The sequence below is a fragment of the Narcine bancroftii genome, chromosome 5 (genome assembly GCF_036971445.1).
Source record: "Narcine bancroftii isolate sNarBan1 chromosome 5, sNarBan1.hap1, whole genome shotgun sequence".
NCBI classification, from domain to species: Eukaryota; Metazoa; Chordata; class Chondrichthyes; order Torpediniformes; family Narcinidae; genus Narcine; species Narcine bancroftii.
Genome location: NC_091473.1, coordinates 250950741 through 250965025, shown reverse-complemented (window position 1 = coordinate 250965025; position 14285 = coordinate 250950741). Strand labels below are relative to the sequence as shown.

The following is a 14285-nucleotide window of genomic DNA, read 5'->3' as shown; positions in this document are numbered from 1 at the left end:
TCGACGGACACTCTGTATCTCTGAAGGGATTCTCTTTTGCTTCTCTTTAGGGGAGCTGGATGATGCTCATGGCAACTATTTGTTTACCTTGCAGCCAACAAAAATGGAAACATATCCTGTCAATTACATTTTTATGTGTTACTACGACGATAAAAGGAAGCTTGAACCTTGAGATACTGGAGAAAGTGTCCCGGCACGTATTGAAGACTGGCCGTCACATGGAAAATATGGAGCTAGAATGAAGGAGACCTTTTCCGGCTGAGAGGATGCAAGTTTTGGAGTATCCTAGGAATTGCTCTTTGGCCCTAAATTGTTTACAACCTAAGCATGCCAATGAGGTGAGGGTGGATGGAAGAGCACATCAAGACGACAACGTTGATGAGGATGGAATGATTGTGGCGAAAACGTGGCAGATTATTGTCTTAACAGAGAGAGGCTGCTCATGAGTGAGTGAGTTACAGAGAGATCGCAGTGTCCTAGTGCACGACTCACCAAAGGCTAACAGACCGGTCCAACCTGAAGCTGGGAAGGCCACAGTCATTGGAAAGGATGGAGTTTAAGTGTAGGGAGGGTTTGTCGCAATTGCGCAGGGTAGTGCTGAGACCTTACCAGGAACTGTGTGCACAGTGTTGGAACCCTTCTCCAAAAAGACAGAGTTGCATTGGAGGTAGCCCAAAGAAAGTTCAACAGGCCAACCGCTGGGATGGGAGAGAGCTGTATAGAACTGTACAGGCCCTTTGGCCCTTGATGTTTTGCCGATTCATAAATTCCCTTGAAAAAACTAAACCCACGCTACCCTGTACCCTCTATTTTTCTTCCATCCATGTACTTGTCTAAACATCTTTTAAATGCCCAAATATGTCAGCCTACACCACCATCCTGTCAGGGGAATCCAGGAAACCATAGCTATGTTTAAAAAAATACTTATCCCTGATGTCTCCGCTAAACATCTCTCCCTTCACTTTGCATATATGTCATCTGTTGTTTGCTATTTCTGCCATGGAGAAAAGGCGCTGGCCGTCCACCCTATCTATTCTTCTCATATTCTTGAAGACCTCAATCAAGTCTCCTCTATTCATTGTACACTCAAAAGAGGAAAGTCCCAGTTCCACTAACCTTGCCTCATCAAACTAGTTTCCCATTCCAGGCAACATCCTGGTAAATCTCCTCTGCACCTTCTCCATATCTTCCACATCCTCCCTGTAATGGTTGTTCCATTCAGAGAGACTAATTAGATGGGGCTGAATTCCTTTGAATTCAGAAGAATGGGAGGTGATTCAAATGAGACCGGAATAAAAGGAGCCAGTAAAAGCAAACAAAGTTAGGAGCAGGTAATTAAAACTGTGGTGTGTCAACCTTTCTTCCTTTGGAGGGCAGTGAACCTCTAGAATACTCAGTGGCCGAGAGTGAAGGAGACAAGCTGATGAAAGATATTTATAGTAGAGTTAAATGTATTAAATTTCAAGAAGTGGAGGATTCTGTAGAAGTGGCCTAGAAGAGTTGAAGCCCATGATGGATCAGGGAATGCTTGAGCAGTAGATGTGTGCGTTCCAGAAGTTGGGGTTGATTGGTGGGTGTATATTCTGGAGATTTCTGGAAACTTTCCACAAGGAGACCACTTTTTGTGTAGTTTTCTATTGTGAGTCAAGTTTTTGTCCAGGAAACCCTCCCTGAATGAGCAAATGTGCACCTGGTGAAGGAGTGTCCCTGAAAGCATCCTAGATCTGGGGACATCCACGAAGCAGCCAAGGCTACGATTAGCCTCTCCACAAAAGTCTGCCCACTGCTGGAATATTCCTTAGCCCTCAGACTGGATTCTTGCTGCTGGTCCCCACCCAGCTGCCATCGGTTCAATGACCCAAGGTGAAGGAGGAAGCCTGAAGGGTCCACTGCCGGTACTGCAAGGAACAGGTCCGCAGCCCCAACTTCTCCTTCTGGGAAGCTAGAGCACGTGAGAGAGGAGAGATAGAAGTGGAGAATGTGGGAGAGGGGAACAAAAAGAACAAGGCTGAGGGAGGGGGAGTGGATGGTCATTGTAAAGGGGCTGAAAGAGCATGACAGCGGGGAAGTTGGCGTAGAGTGATTACAGTTGAACACAAAAGTCTGCAGATGTGTGAATATAATAATGACCAAAATGATGGAGGAATCAGCAGGTCACACAGCATGCATAGGAGCATTTCCATTGTGAGGAGAGGATGGAGAGGCCGGGTTGTCTTCCTTGCAGATGTGAAAGCTGAGAACTTATCTGAATGGCATGTGCAACATTATATGGGGGAGAGGTAGGATTGATAGCAGTAAAAATGTTCTAAGCAGCAGAGGTCATTATAACCAGAGCGCAAAGCCTTTTGTTTCGATGTAAAATGTTTACAGGAGATATAGAGAAGATTTTGCTCACCAGAATGTGGTTAGGATCTTAAACACTGCCTGAGAAGGTGATGGCAGAGACTCTTACCTTGAATGGATATCGAGATGGGCCTGGAACCATTCATATAGGATGTGACAGATGAAATGGGTTGAGCACAGCTGGTGATCTGATGGGTCTGTTCTATGCTGTTAGAGGCAGTGGCTCCATGACATTATCAGTGGGCTTCCTTTCTTTTCCCTCCATGACTCCTCCCACATCTGCACCTTGAAACTTGCCCAAATCGGACGAAGGATAGCTCTCTGAAATATTAACCCAGTTTCTCCCACTAAAGATGCTGCCCAACCCGTTAAATATTTCCCAGATTATCTACTTCACTCTCTCAGGATCAGCCTTTCCATCAGGAGAATAACTGAGGAAGTGAACAGAACTCGGATGATATCACCAATGGGTTGGATTGGGCTGGGTGGGACTGCAGAGGTGGGTAGAGCGAGCTGGTGGAGGTCTGCAGTCCCACCTGTTCCAGTGGGTGTGGGCACGGTTCTGATCTTGGATCAATTGGTTTTGCATGAATAACTCAAGAGCAGAACAGTTGAGCGTCAGGACCGTTCTATCGGGTCGATTGTTCAACGTTAATTCATTCCTGTCCAAGGTGAGGGTGTGTTTTTATATCCCCCCCAAGTGACAGAAAACCCAGTTGATGTGTCCCCATCCCTTTAATGTCATAGAGATTTAGGACTGAGATACCATCAGAGCCGAAAATGCAAGGGGCAAGGGTGGAATTTTCAAATTTAGGCCGAGTGAGGAGAAATTGTTAACGTACCTTCAGAAACTTGCAAGTGAATCAAAAATTTTTCATTCATTATCTTTTCGATCACACACCAGTAAAATCCTTCATCTTCCTTCTGTAGGTTGTCTATGGTGACTGACATTATCGCCTCTGCCTTGTTATCTGTCATCGATGATCTTCCATTTTGTAGGCGATCAGTTGAAACAACAACAGCACTTGATAGATTATAATAACCACTACACCATTGTTTCTTGTAGTCCCTGTATTTCTGATCATACCGACATTCTATAGTGACCGACTGTCCTTCTTCTCCCTTAACATGTTCGGGACCAGTTATTGCAGTTAAACCTGTTGGAACATAAAAGATGAAAGATTACCCACACTGCATCCACACACGCTGAATTTAGCAATAGAATTGTGACATTTCTACTGTTCATGGAGATTCATGATTTTGTCCACGTCATGTTGCACTTCAATATTCTAATCCTGGTGTGAATTCTCATTTCATCGAAGCTGTTCCTCAAGTTTGAGTGAAAGCAGAATGCCTCAGCCTGATTTTCCAACATGTTTGTCTGTTGTTTCTTGTGGTGAGTTCTAGGGATGCGATCTCTGCAGGGTTTCCACAGGGACCTCAGCACGAGCCCCTTGCGGCAAGCAGAGATGGGTAACAAATGGTGGACTTGCTCCTTGAGACCACTTCCCCCCCAGAAACTTCAGTTAGAAAATCTGCAGCTGGATATTCCTCACCGACTCAGATAATCACAATGAAGGAAAATAATGGTTTGCCTCCTCTCTCCCCATATATCTCTCTCACACTAAGTCAGATCCTCTTTTTCCCTGAGGCCCAGTTCCATGCTGGAATGGGGCTTGTGCAAGAAGACCATGGGAGTTTTTTCTCCCCCTGACCTTAACTCACTCACAGAGCCAGCCGATCTCCAACAGGAAGTGTGGGTTCTGCGTGACAGGAACAGGCAGGGAATGGGGTCTTGGTCGTTCCTCTACCATGTTCAACCCCATACTGACAATTATCCTTGGCTACAGGATGTGGGCAACGTCCAGACTATTTGTTGGAATTGGGTGGAACATGGTAGGAGGGACCACCAGGCATCAACTATCCCCTGGGGCATAGCAAAGTTCGAATGTTAGGGGGATCGAGCACATTAAAATGGTGCCAAGACGTACATCAATAATTATTGACGGCCTAAGTTTTTGATTGCTGGAAGAAGAAAGCTTCATTTTACAAAGATGAAGCAAAATTGTCGTTGATTTCATGATTGTATTATTTGGGAATGGCCAGGAAAGGAGAGTAACGTTGGCAGGGTAAACTAAACTCAACTGCAAGTGAGCACTGCCCTTCAACCAGGCAAGAAGGACAAATACTTAATTCGGTTTATCTAGTTGAAGAATGTTATTCATTCCATTTTACCTGCTACAATTAGTTTCTGATCATCAGGTACTCATTCTTTTTCTTGAAAATTTTATTTTTCAATTTTTCCAAAATAAATGTAATATCACATCTGAAGAAACAATCCATTTTTAATGTATTTACAATTTTGTTTAGTATAATTCACTTCTCTGATACCAACATTATGCTGCTTGCTTGTCATTTCCTTTCATGCCTCAGAACTTTGAAGTCTAAACCACAACTAAAACAATTAAATTGGCAAACAGAGAAATGGGAAAAAGAAAAGAGAACCTCAGGTACCCGACTTCCACTCCTCGAGGTGCTTCACTTCTGTGAATTTTGTTAGCCTTTCAGCATTTTGTTAGCTTTTTAGAACTGTGGGCTTTCGCTAAAGCTGTGCACCAAAGGGCTTGAGATAAGGTTGCAAATGTATGGTATTTATTTCTTATATGTTATTTTCTCCATGGACAGGCAGTTGTGCATCTCCGTGGACCACCGAGTGATGAGCAAGGGAGATTCAGAGTTCCAGGTGATCGCTGAGCTTTTTTTACTCCTGACAGGGCAATATCTACAGATTTAATTTGGAATTTAGTTAATAATCTGCCCACGACCTTGAGGTTTCCCAATAATTACAGCTCCCGATCCAGCGGGAAGTCTGTTCTTTAGTTAATATATGAGATAATTCCAACCAAAAGGGCCTCACCTTCGGCAGGTCCATGTGGAGTGTATAAAGGTACCCATTTTTCACCCACACCTGAAGCACATTTCCGATATCTCTGATTTTCCTTTATATAATTTTTATTATATAGAGATATAATGGGTGTAAGAAATTATATTGTACCATCTTATTGTGGCGTTGATCACAAATGTTACACTTTCCCTACATAAATCTGACCAAGTCCAACTCCCTCAGAATTAAGGTGCATTGGTGAGATTACAATCTCTTTACCGATCCAATCATTAATTTCCTTCCAGACCTTTACCAGATGTTTTAGGATGGGGTTATCTGTTCTTTTATTTATTTGGTATTTGTTTTGTAAATGAAATCTTTCACCTCCCCCTCTCCCGTGCTAGGTCGTCCTATGTTAACCCATGATGGTGGTTCACTCTCTCAAATAAAGATGGAAGGAACCTCGACTGGACGGCTAAGGAATTTACCCTAAAATCAGGTAATCGTAGTTTCCGCTCCCCCCCTCCAAAATTTATAATCCCACGTCAATTTTTCCGCAGAGATCTACAGGAAAGTTCTTATGCTGTCATTTAATATTTTAAAAATGTTGTTCATAAATCGGAATTGATTGAAATAACAGGTACTCACTCTTTACAAGAGTTGCACATGTTTTCCTCACATTTTCTCCTCTCTACAATTCTCGTTTATTTTATCTACAACTGTATAACCACAAGGCTGGTAGCGATGAAGGGGTTTCAGGCATTGGTCTCCCATTCCATTTCAGAACTAGTGGTCGATAAGGATTAGAAAATAATCCCCCTCCCATATGGCAGGAAATGACAGCCTATGAAATGCAATTCCCAATTTTTTCTATGCACAGGTGAGAGCAACTGAGGGCTCACCACGGTGGAGATAGAGGGAGAGGGGAGTTGTGACCTTTAATGGTTTAGAGGAGAGTGACTGCAATTGGGACCATTCTGCGTGGCCATGAAAGTGGTTGGCTCGGCAAGCGCTGGAACAGTTCTGCTCTGCTGGTCTGTAGTATTTGGAATAACGGGTATTCGATCGTGGTCGATTCCATTCCAAGTATGAGGCCATTTCCATGGAACCTCGAATGACCCCAACCACTGATCTGCCAATGAGAAGTAGGGGTGGGTGTCCACCAAGTCTCCAGGAAAGGAGAAAATGTTTTAAGGATGACACTATCAAAGAGTTGTTAATATTGGAAACAAAATTTGAACTCAATACGATTTCTCTCTGCAGGCTATTTCTTTCCTGATCTGCTCTTATTGGAAATTTCCAGCAATGTTCTGCTTCTGTACTCTGGCCACTTCGACTGCGCCTGGAAGAAATCCTGCCTTTCCTCTCCACGGAATTTCGTTCTGTTGCTCTTCCACGTTGCTTTCAGTTTCTCTCTTTGTCTGAGCAGGTCTCTGTTGGAACTGGGTTTCTCAACCTCTGCAAATCGCTCCAGTTCTACCCTATTTCCACATTGATTCCAAGTAAAAGGAACCAATAGAGAAAAAGAGATTCGACTTTTATTGCATTTGGGAACTAAAGAATTAAAAAATGGTTGAAAATGCACCACTCTTGTAGAATGCATTATTTCCCTCCTGCAACCAACACCCCACCCTAGCTTTGCCACTGTCTATTCCTCTCCTCCTCTCAAGCGAGAATGGGAAGCAGATCCTATGACACCACAGGATAAGCTTTCGTGGAAACACTTAAGCACCCCCCCCCTCCACCCGGACCTGTTCCACCCACCATCCCACCTCTTCTAGCAGTATGTGGACCTCCCTCGATATGCTCCTGGGAGTCACTCTGTAATGATCACTTTTCCCATCGAGGGAATTATAATTGGATTTGGAGTGATCAAAAAGCTGATGTCACCAGTGTTTGTGACTGGAATGGGTGTGATTGTGGAGGGTGTGACTGGTGCAATGTTCAAATTTGGGCCAAATGGGGAGGAATTGTCAACATACCTTCAGAAACTTGCAAGTGAATCAAAAACTTTTCATCGATTATCTTTTCGATCACACACCAGTACAATCCTTCATCTTCCTTCTGTAGGTTGTCTATGGTGACTGACATTATCGCCTCTGCCTTGTTATCTGTCATCGATGATCTTCCATTTTGTGGGCGATCAGTTGAAACAACAACAGCACTTGATAGATTATAATAACCACTACACCATTGTTTCTTGTAGTCCCTGTATTTCCGATCATACCGACATTCCACAGTGACCGACTGTCCTTCTTCTCCCTTAACGTGTTTGGGACCAGTTATTGCAGTTGAACCTGTTGGAACATAAAAGATGAAAAATTACCCACACTGCATCCACACACGCTGAATTTAGCAATAGAATTGTGACATTTCTACCGTTCATGGAGATTCATGATTTTGTCCACGTCATGTTGCACTTCCATATTCTAATCCTGGTGTGAATTCTCATTTCATCGAAGCTGTTCCTCAAGTTTGAGTGAAAGCAGAATGCCTCAGCCTGATTTTCCAACATGTTTGTCTGTTGTTTCTTGTGGTGAGTTCTAGGGATGCGATCTCTGCAGGGGTTCCACAGGGACCTCAGCACGAGCCCCTTGAGGCAAGCAGAGATGGGCAACAAATGGTGGACTTGCTCCTTGAGACCACTTACTCCCCCAGAAACTTCAGTTAGAAAATCTGCAGCTGGATATTCCTCACCGACTCAGATAATCACAATGAAGGAAAATAATGGTTTGCCTCCTCTCTCCCCACATGTCTTTCTCACACTAAGTCAGATCCTCTTTTTCCCTGAGGCCCAGTTCCATGCTGGAATGGGGCTTGTGCAAGAAGACCATGGGAGTTTTTTCTCCCCCTGACCTTGACTCACTCACAGAGCCAGCCGATCTCCAACAGGAAGTGTGGGTTCTGCGTGTAAGGAACAGGCATGGAATGGGGTCTTGGTTGTTCTTCTACCATGTTCAACACCATACCGACAATTATCCTTGGCTACAGGATGTGGGCAATGTCCAGACTATTTGTTGTAATTGGGTGGAACATGGTTAGAGGGAGCACCAGGCATCCACTATCCCCTGGGGCGTAGCAAGGTTCGAAAGTTGTGGGATCGAGCACGACGTATATCAATAATTATTGATGACCTAAGTTTTTGATTGCTGGAAGATAAAAGCTTCATTTTACAAAGATGAAGTAAAATTGTCGTTGATTTCATGATTTTATTATTTGGGAAAGGCCAGGAAAGGAGAGTAACGTTGGCAGGGGAAACTAAACTGAACTACAAGTGAGCTCTGCCCTTCAACCAGGCAAGAAGGACAAATACTTAATTCGGTTTATCTAGTTGAAGAATGTTATTCATTCCATTTTACCTGCTACAATTAGTTTCTGATCATCAGGTACTCATTCTTTTTCTTGAAAATTTTATTTTTCAATTTTTCCAAAATAAATGTAATATCACATCTGAAGAAACAATCCATTTTTAATGTATTTACAATTTTGTTTAGTATAATTCACTTCTCTGATACCATCACTATGCTGCTTGCTTGTAACTTCCTTTCATGCCCCAGAACTTTGAAATCTAAACCACAACTAAAACAATTAAAGTGGCAAACAGAGAAATGGGAAAAAGAAAAGAGAACCTCAGGTACCCGACTTCCACTCCTCGAGGTGCTTCACTTCTGTGAATTTTGTTAGCCTTTCAGCATTTTGTTAGCTTTTTAGAACTGTGGGTTTTCGCTAAAGCTGTGCACCAAAGGGCTTGAGATAAGGTTGCAAATGTATGGTATTTATTTCTTATATGTTATTTTCTCCATGGACAGGCAGTTGTGCATCTCCGTGGACCACCGAGTGATGAGCAAGGGAGATTCAGAGTTCCAGGTGATCGCTGAGCTTTTTTTTACTCCTGACAGGGCAATATCTACAGATTTAATTTGGAATTTAGTTAATAATCTGCCCACGACCTTGAGGTTTCCCAATAAATACAGCTCCCGATCCAGCGGGAAGTCTGTTCTTTAGTTAATATATGAGATAATTCCAACCAAAAGGGCCTCACCAGAGCGCAAAGCTCTTTGGTTCAATTAAAAAATTTTATAGGAGATATAGAGAAGATTTTGCTCACCCAGAACATGGTTGGGATCTTAAGCACTGCCTGAGAAGGTGATGGCAGAGACTCTTACCTTGAATGGATATCGAGATGGCCCTAGAACCATTCATATAGGATGCGACAGATGAAGTGGGTTGAGCACAGCTGGGGATTTGATGGGTCTGTTCTATGCTGTTAGACGCAGTGGCTCCATGACATTATCAATGGGCTTCCTTTCTTTTCCCTCCATGACTCCTCCCACACCTGGATCTTGAAACTTGCCCAAATCGGACGAAGGATATCTCTCTTAAATATTAAACCAGTTTCTCTCACAAAAGATGCTGCCCAACCCGCTAAATATATCCCAGATTATCTACTTCACTCTCTCAGGATCAGCCTTTCCATCAGGAGAATAACTGAGGAAGTGAACAGAACTCGGCTGATATCACCAATGGGTGGGACTGGGCTGGGTGGGACTGCAGAGGTGGGTAGTGTGGTGGAGGTCTGCTGTCCCACCTGTTCCAGTGGGTGTGGGCAAGGTTCTGACCTCGGAGCAATTGGCTGTGGGGGAATGACCCAAGAGCAGAACAGTTGGCTGTCGGGACTGTCCTGCCGAGGGGGTGTTGTTGTCTCCCCCCAAGAGACAAAAAACCTAGTTGATGAGTCCCCACCCCTTTGATGCCATGGAAATGTGGGACTGAGTCACCATCAGAGCTGAGGGTGGGAGGGGCAAGGGTGGAATTTTCAAATTTTGACTGAGTGAGGAGAAATTGTCAATGTACCTTCATAAACTTCCAAATCAATGGGAAACTTTTCATCGATATACTTATCGATCCCACACCAGTACCTTCCTTTATCTTTCTTCTGTAGGTTGTCTATGGTGAATGACAGTATCCCTTTTGCCATGTTATCAGTCATTGATAATCTTCCATGTTGTGGGCGTTCAGTTGAAACCAAAGGAGAACTAAATACATAATAATGACCCCTACACCATTGTTTCTTGTAGTCCCTGTATTTCCGATTATACCGACATTCCATAGTGACCGACTGTCCTTCTTCTCCCTTAACTTGTTTGGGACCAGTTATTGCAGTTGAACCTGTTTGAACGTAAAAGATGAAAGATTACCCACACTGCATCCACACACGCTGAAATTAGCAATAGAACTGTGGCATTTTTACTGTTCATGGAGATTCATGATTTTGTTCACGTCATGTTGCACTTCAATATTCTAATCCTGGTGTGAATTTTCATTTCATCGAAGCTGTTCCTCAGGTTTGAGTGAAAGCAGAATGCCTCAGCCTGATTTTCCAACATGTTTGTCTGTTGTTTCTTGTGGTGAGTTCTAGGGATGCGATCTCTGCAGGGGTTCCACAGGGACCTCAGCACGAGCCTCTTGCGGCAAGCAGAGATGGGCAACAAATGGTGGACTTGCTCCTTGAGACCATTTCCCCCCAAAAAAAGTTCAGTTAGAAAATCTGCAGCTGGATATTCCTCACTGACTCAGAGAATCACAATGAATGAAAAAAAATGATTTGCTTCCTCTCTCCCCACATGTCTCTCCCACACTAAGTCAGATCCTCTTTTTCCCTTAGGCCAAGTTCCAGGCTGGAAAGGGGCTTGTGCAAGAAGACCATGAGAGTTATTTATCCCCCTGATCCCTGTGACCCTGACACACTCACAGAGCCAGACAATCTCCATCAGGAAGAGTGGGTTCTGAGTGTAAGGAGTAGGTAGGGAGTGGTGGCCTGGTCATTCCTCTAACCATGTTCAACCCCATTCCGACAATTACCCTACACTACAGGATAAGGGAAACATCCAGGCTATTTATTTGAATTGGGTTGAATATAGTTAGAGGGAGCACCAGGCATCCACTATCCCCTGGGGCGTAGCAAGGTTAGAAAGTTAGGGGGATCGAGCACATTAAAATGGTGAAACGACGCATATCAATAATTATTGATGGCCTAACTTTTTGATTGCTGTCAGAAGAAAGCTTAATTTCACAAAGATGAAGCAAAGTTGTCGTTGTTTTCACAATTGTGTTATTTGGGAAAGGCCAGGAAAAGAGAGTAACGTTGGCAGGGGAAACTAAACTCAACTACAAGTGAGCTCTGCCCTTCAACCAGGCGAGAAGCACAAATACTTAATTTGAAGTTTATCTAGTTGAAGAATGTTATTCATTCCATTTTACCTGCTACAATTAGTTTCTGATCACCAGGTACTCAGTCTTTCTTGAAAATTTTATTTTTCAATTTTTCCAAAACAAATATAATATCACATCGAAGAAACAATCCATTTTTAATGTATTTACAATTTTGTTTAGTATAAATCACTTCTCTGATACCAACATTATGCTGCTTGCTTGTAACTTCCTTTCATGCCCCAGAACTTTGAAATCTAAACCACAACTAAAACAATTAAAGTGGCAAACAGAGAAATGGGAAAAAGAAAAGAGAACCTCAGGTACCCGACTTCCACTCCTCGAGGTGCTTCACTTCTGTGAATTTTGTTAGCCTTTCAGCATTTTGTTAGCTTTTTAGAACTGTGGGCTGGTGCTAAAGCTGTGCACCAAAGGGCTTGAGATAAGGTTGCAAAAGCATGGTATTTATTTCTTATATGTTATTTTCTCCATGGACAGGCAGTTGTGCATCTCCGTGGACCACCGAGTGATGAGCAAGGGAGATTCAGAGTTCCAGGTGATCGCTGAGCTTTTTTTACTCCTGACAGGGCAATATCTACAGATTTAATTTGGAATTTAGTTAATGATCTGCTCACGACCTCTAAGTTTCCCAATAAATACAGCTCCCGATCCAGCAGGAAGTGTATTCTATAGTTAATATATGAGATAATTCCAACCAAAAGGGCCTCACCTTCGTGATGGTCCATGTGGCGTGTATAAAGGTACCCATTTCTCACCCACACTTGAAGCACATTTCCGATATCTCTGATTTTCCTTTATATAATTTTTATTATATAGAGATACAATGGGTGTAAGAAATTATACTGTACCAATCTTAGTCTGACAATGATCACCAATGTTACCATTTCCCTACATAAATCTGACCAAGTCCGACTCCCTCCTTATTTAGGTGCTTTTGGTGAGATTACAATCTCTTATCATTAATTTCCTTCCATATCTTTACCAGATGTTTTAGGATGGGGTTATCTGTTCTTTTATTTATTCATTTGGTATTTGTTTTGTAAATGAAATCTTTTGCCTTCCCCTCCATCATGCTGTGTCATCCTATATTAACCCATGATGATGGTTCACTCTCTCAAATAAAGATGCGAGGAGCCTCGAGTGGGCGGCTAAGGAATATTCCCTAAAATCAGGTAATCGTAGCCACCCCAACCGCTCCCCAAAAATTTGTAATCCCATGTTAATTTTTCCACAGAAACACTGGAGACTTTGCGATCCACAAGAAACTTCTTATGCTGTTATTTAATATTTTTTTAAAAATGTTGTGGTATATAAATCGGAATGGATTGAAATAACAGGTATTCACTCTTTACGAGAGTTGCACAAGATTTCCTCACAACACTCTCTGCTCTCTACAATTCTAGTTCATTTAATTTTCAACTGTGTAACTACAAGGCTGGTGGCGATGAAGGGGCTTCGTGCGTTGGCCTCCCATTGCATTTCTGGACTGGTGGACCAATAGGGATTAAAAACATCCCCCTCCCATATGGCAGGAAAGGACAACCCTCTGAAATGTAATTCCCAGCATCCCACTTTTTTCCTTACACAGGTGAGTACAACAGGAGACTCGCCACGGTGGAGATGGAGGGAAAGGGGAGGTGTGACCTTTCACGGTTTAATGGAGAGTGACTGCAACTGGGACTATTCTGTCTCACCATGAAAATAGTTGGCTTGGCAAGCGCTGGAGGGGTTCTGCAGGTGTGAAGCATTTGGAATAACGGGTATTCGATCGTGGTTGATTGCGTCCCAACAGTGACACCATTTCCACGGAACCTTGAACGTCCCAAGCCACTGATCTGCCAGTGACAATTCGGGCTGGGTGTCCAAGTCTCCAGGAAGGGAGACAAAGTTTTAAGGATTATACTGTCAAAGAGTTGTTAATAATGGAAACAAAATCCGAACTCAATACGATTTCTCTCTGCAGGCTATTTCTTTCCTGATCTGCTCTTATTGCAGATTTCCAGCAATGTTCTGCTTCTGTACTGTGGCCACTTCGACTGGGCTTGAAAGAAATCCTGCCTTTCCTCTCCACGGAATTTCGTTCTGTGGCTGTTCCACGTTGCTTTCAGTTTCTCTCTTTGTCTGAACCGGTCTCTGATGGAACTGAGTTTCTTGGCCTCTGCAAATTTCTCCGGTTCTGGGGTAGTTATTGAGGGAGATTGCAGATTATCTGCTCATAAATCTGCCACAACGACTGCTGGAAGTCAGTGCAGGAACCTGCAAGGCTGTGAGTGAGTTATCTTTCACTCAGTACTCAGTGCAGGCTGTGACACAGATGTTTTGTCAGCTTCCGACATTAAAAAAAAACCATGGCCCAAATGAATGATTCTAAACAACAGCTAAGAATAAGGCTACAGAACCTTGTTTATGAAAATATAATGATTTACCTGATGAGAGGTCAACAGAGATGAGAAGCAGCAGAGCGATGGTAACCTTATAACTGGATCGTTTCTGGTGGGTGAATTGAGCCCACCCTACCTCCATCTTTAAGCTGTATTACACCAGCTGGGTCCGTGTCTTCTCTTTAGGTTGGCTACTTCCCCTTTCACACAACAGACACACAGCCCAGTTCCTTTCTTAACACGACATGGACTTCCTGTGCTGTCTGAACTATCTGATAACTCATTTCTCCACAGCGCCAAAAATTTCATTGCCCCAGTCATAATTGTTCTGGTGTGCCCACCTCTTTCCTGGATGAGTGGAGCTCCCAGGTGCTCCACAAGACCGGTGTCCTTCAGGAGGAGCTTGTCCACTGGACTGGCACTGCATTCTCCACCCCAAGCCTTGT

At 43.3% G+C, this 14285-nt stretch overlaps 1 protein-coding gene across 6 annotated transcripts in view; it reads right to left on the bottom strand.

The window, feature by feature from the left end:
• Nucleotides 1-14041, bottom strand: part of LOC138765182 (polymeric immunoglobulin receptor-like) — a 38950-nt gene extending 24909 nt beyond the window's left edge. For 2 of the 6 annotated variants that reach the window (XM_069942083.1, XM_069942088.1), the window contains exons 1-4: nucleotides 13885-14041; nucleotides 10082-10396; nucleotides 7210-7524; nucleotides 3186-3500 (exon numbers count right to left, since the gene is read on the bottom strand). In XM_069942083.1, the coding sequence (XP_069798184.1) occupies nucleotides 3186-3500; nucleotides 7210-7524; nucleotides 10082-10396; nucleotides 13885-13981 (1042 nt within the window). In that variant the 5' untranslated portion in view covers nucleotides 13982-14041. Of the gene's footprint in view, nucleotides 1-3185; nucleotides 3501-7209; nucleotides 7525-7606; nucleotides 8056-10081; nucleotides 10397-13884 lie in introns of those variants that run through there. The other 4 variants (XM_069942085.1, XM_069942086.1, XM_069942087.1 and 1 more) reach the window with 4 other exon arrangements.
• Between the last annotated feature and the right edge of the window lie 244 nt (nucleotides 14042-14285).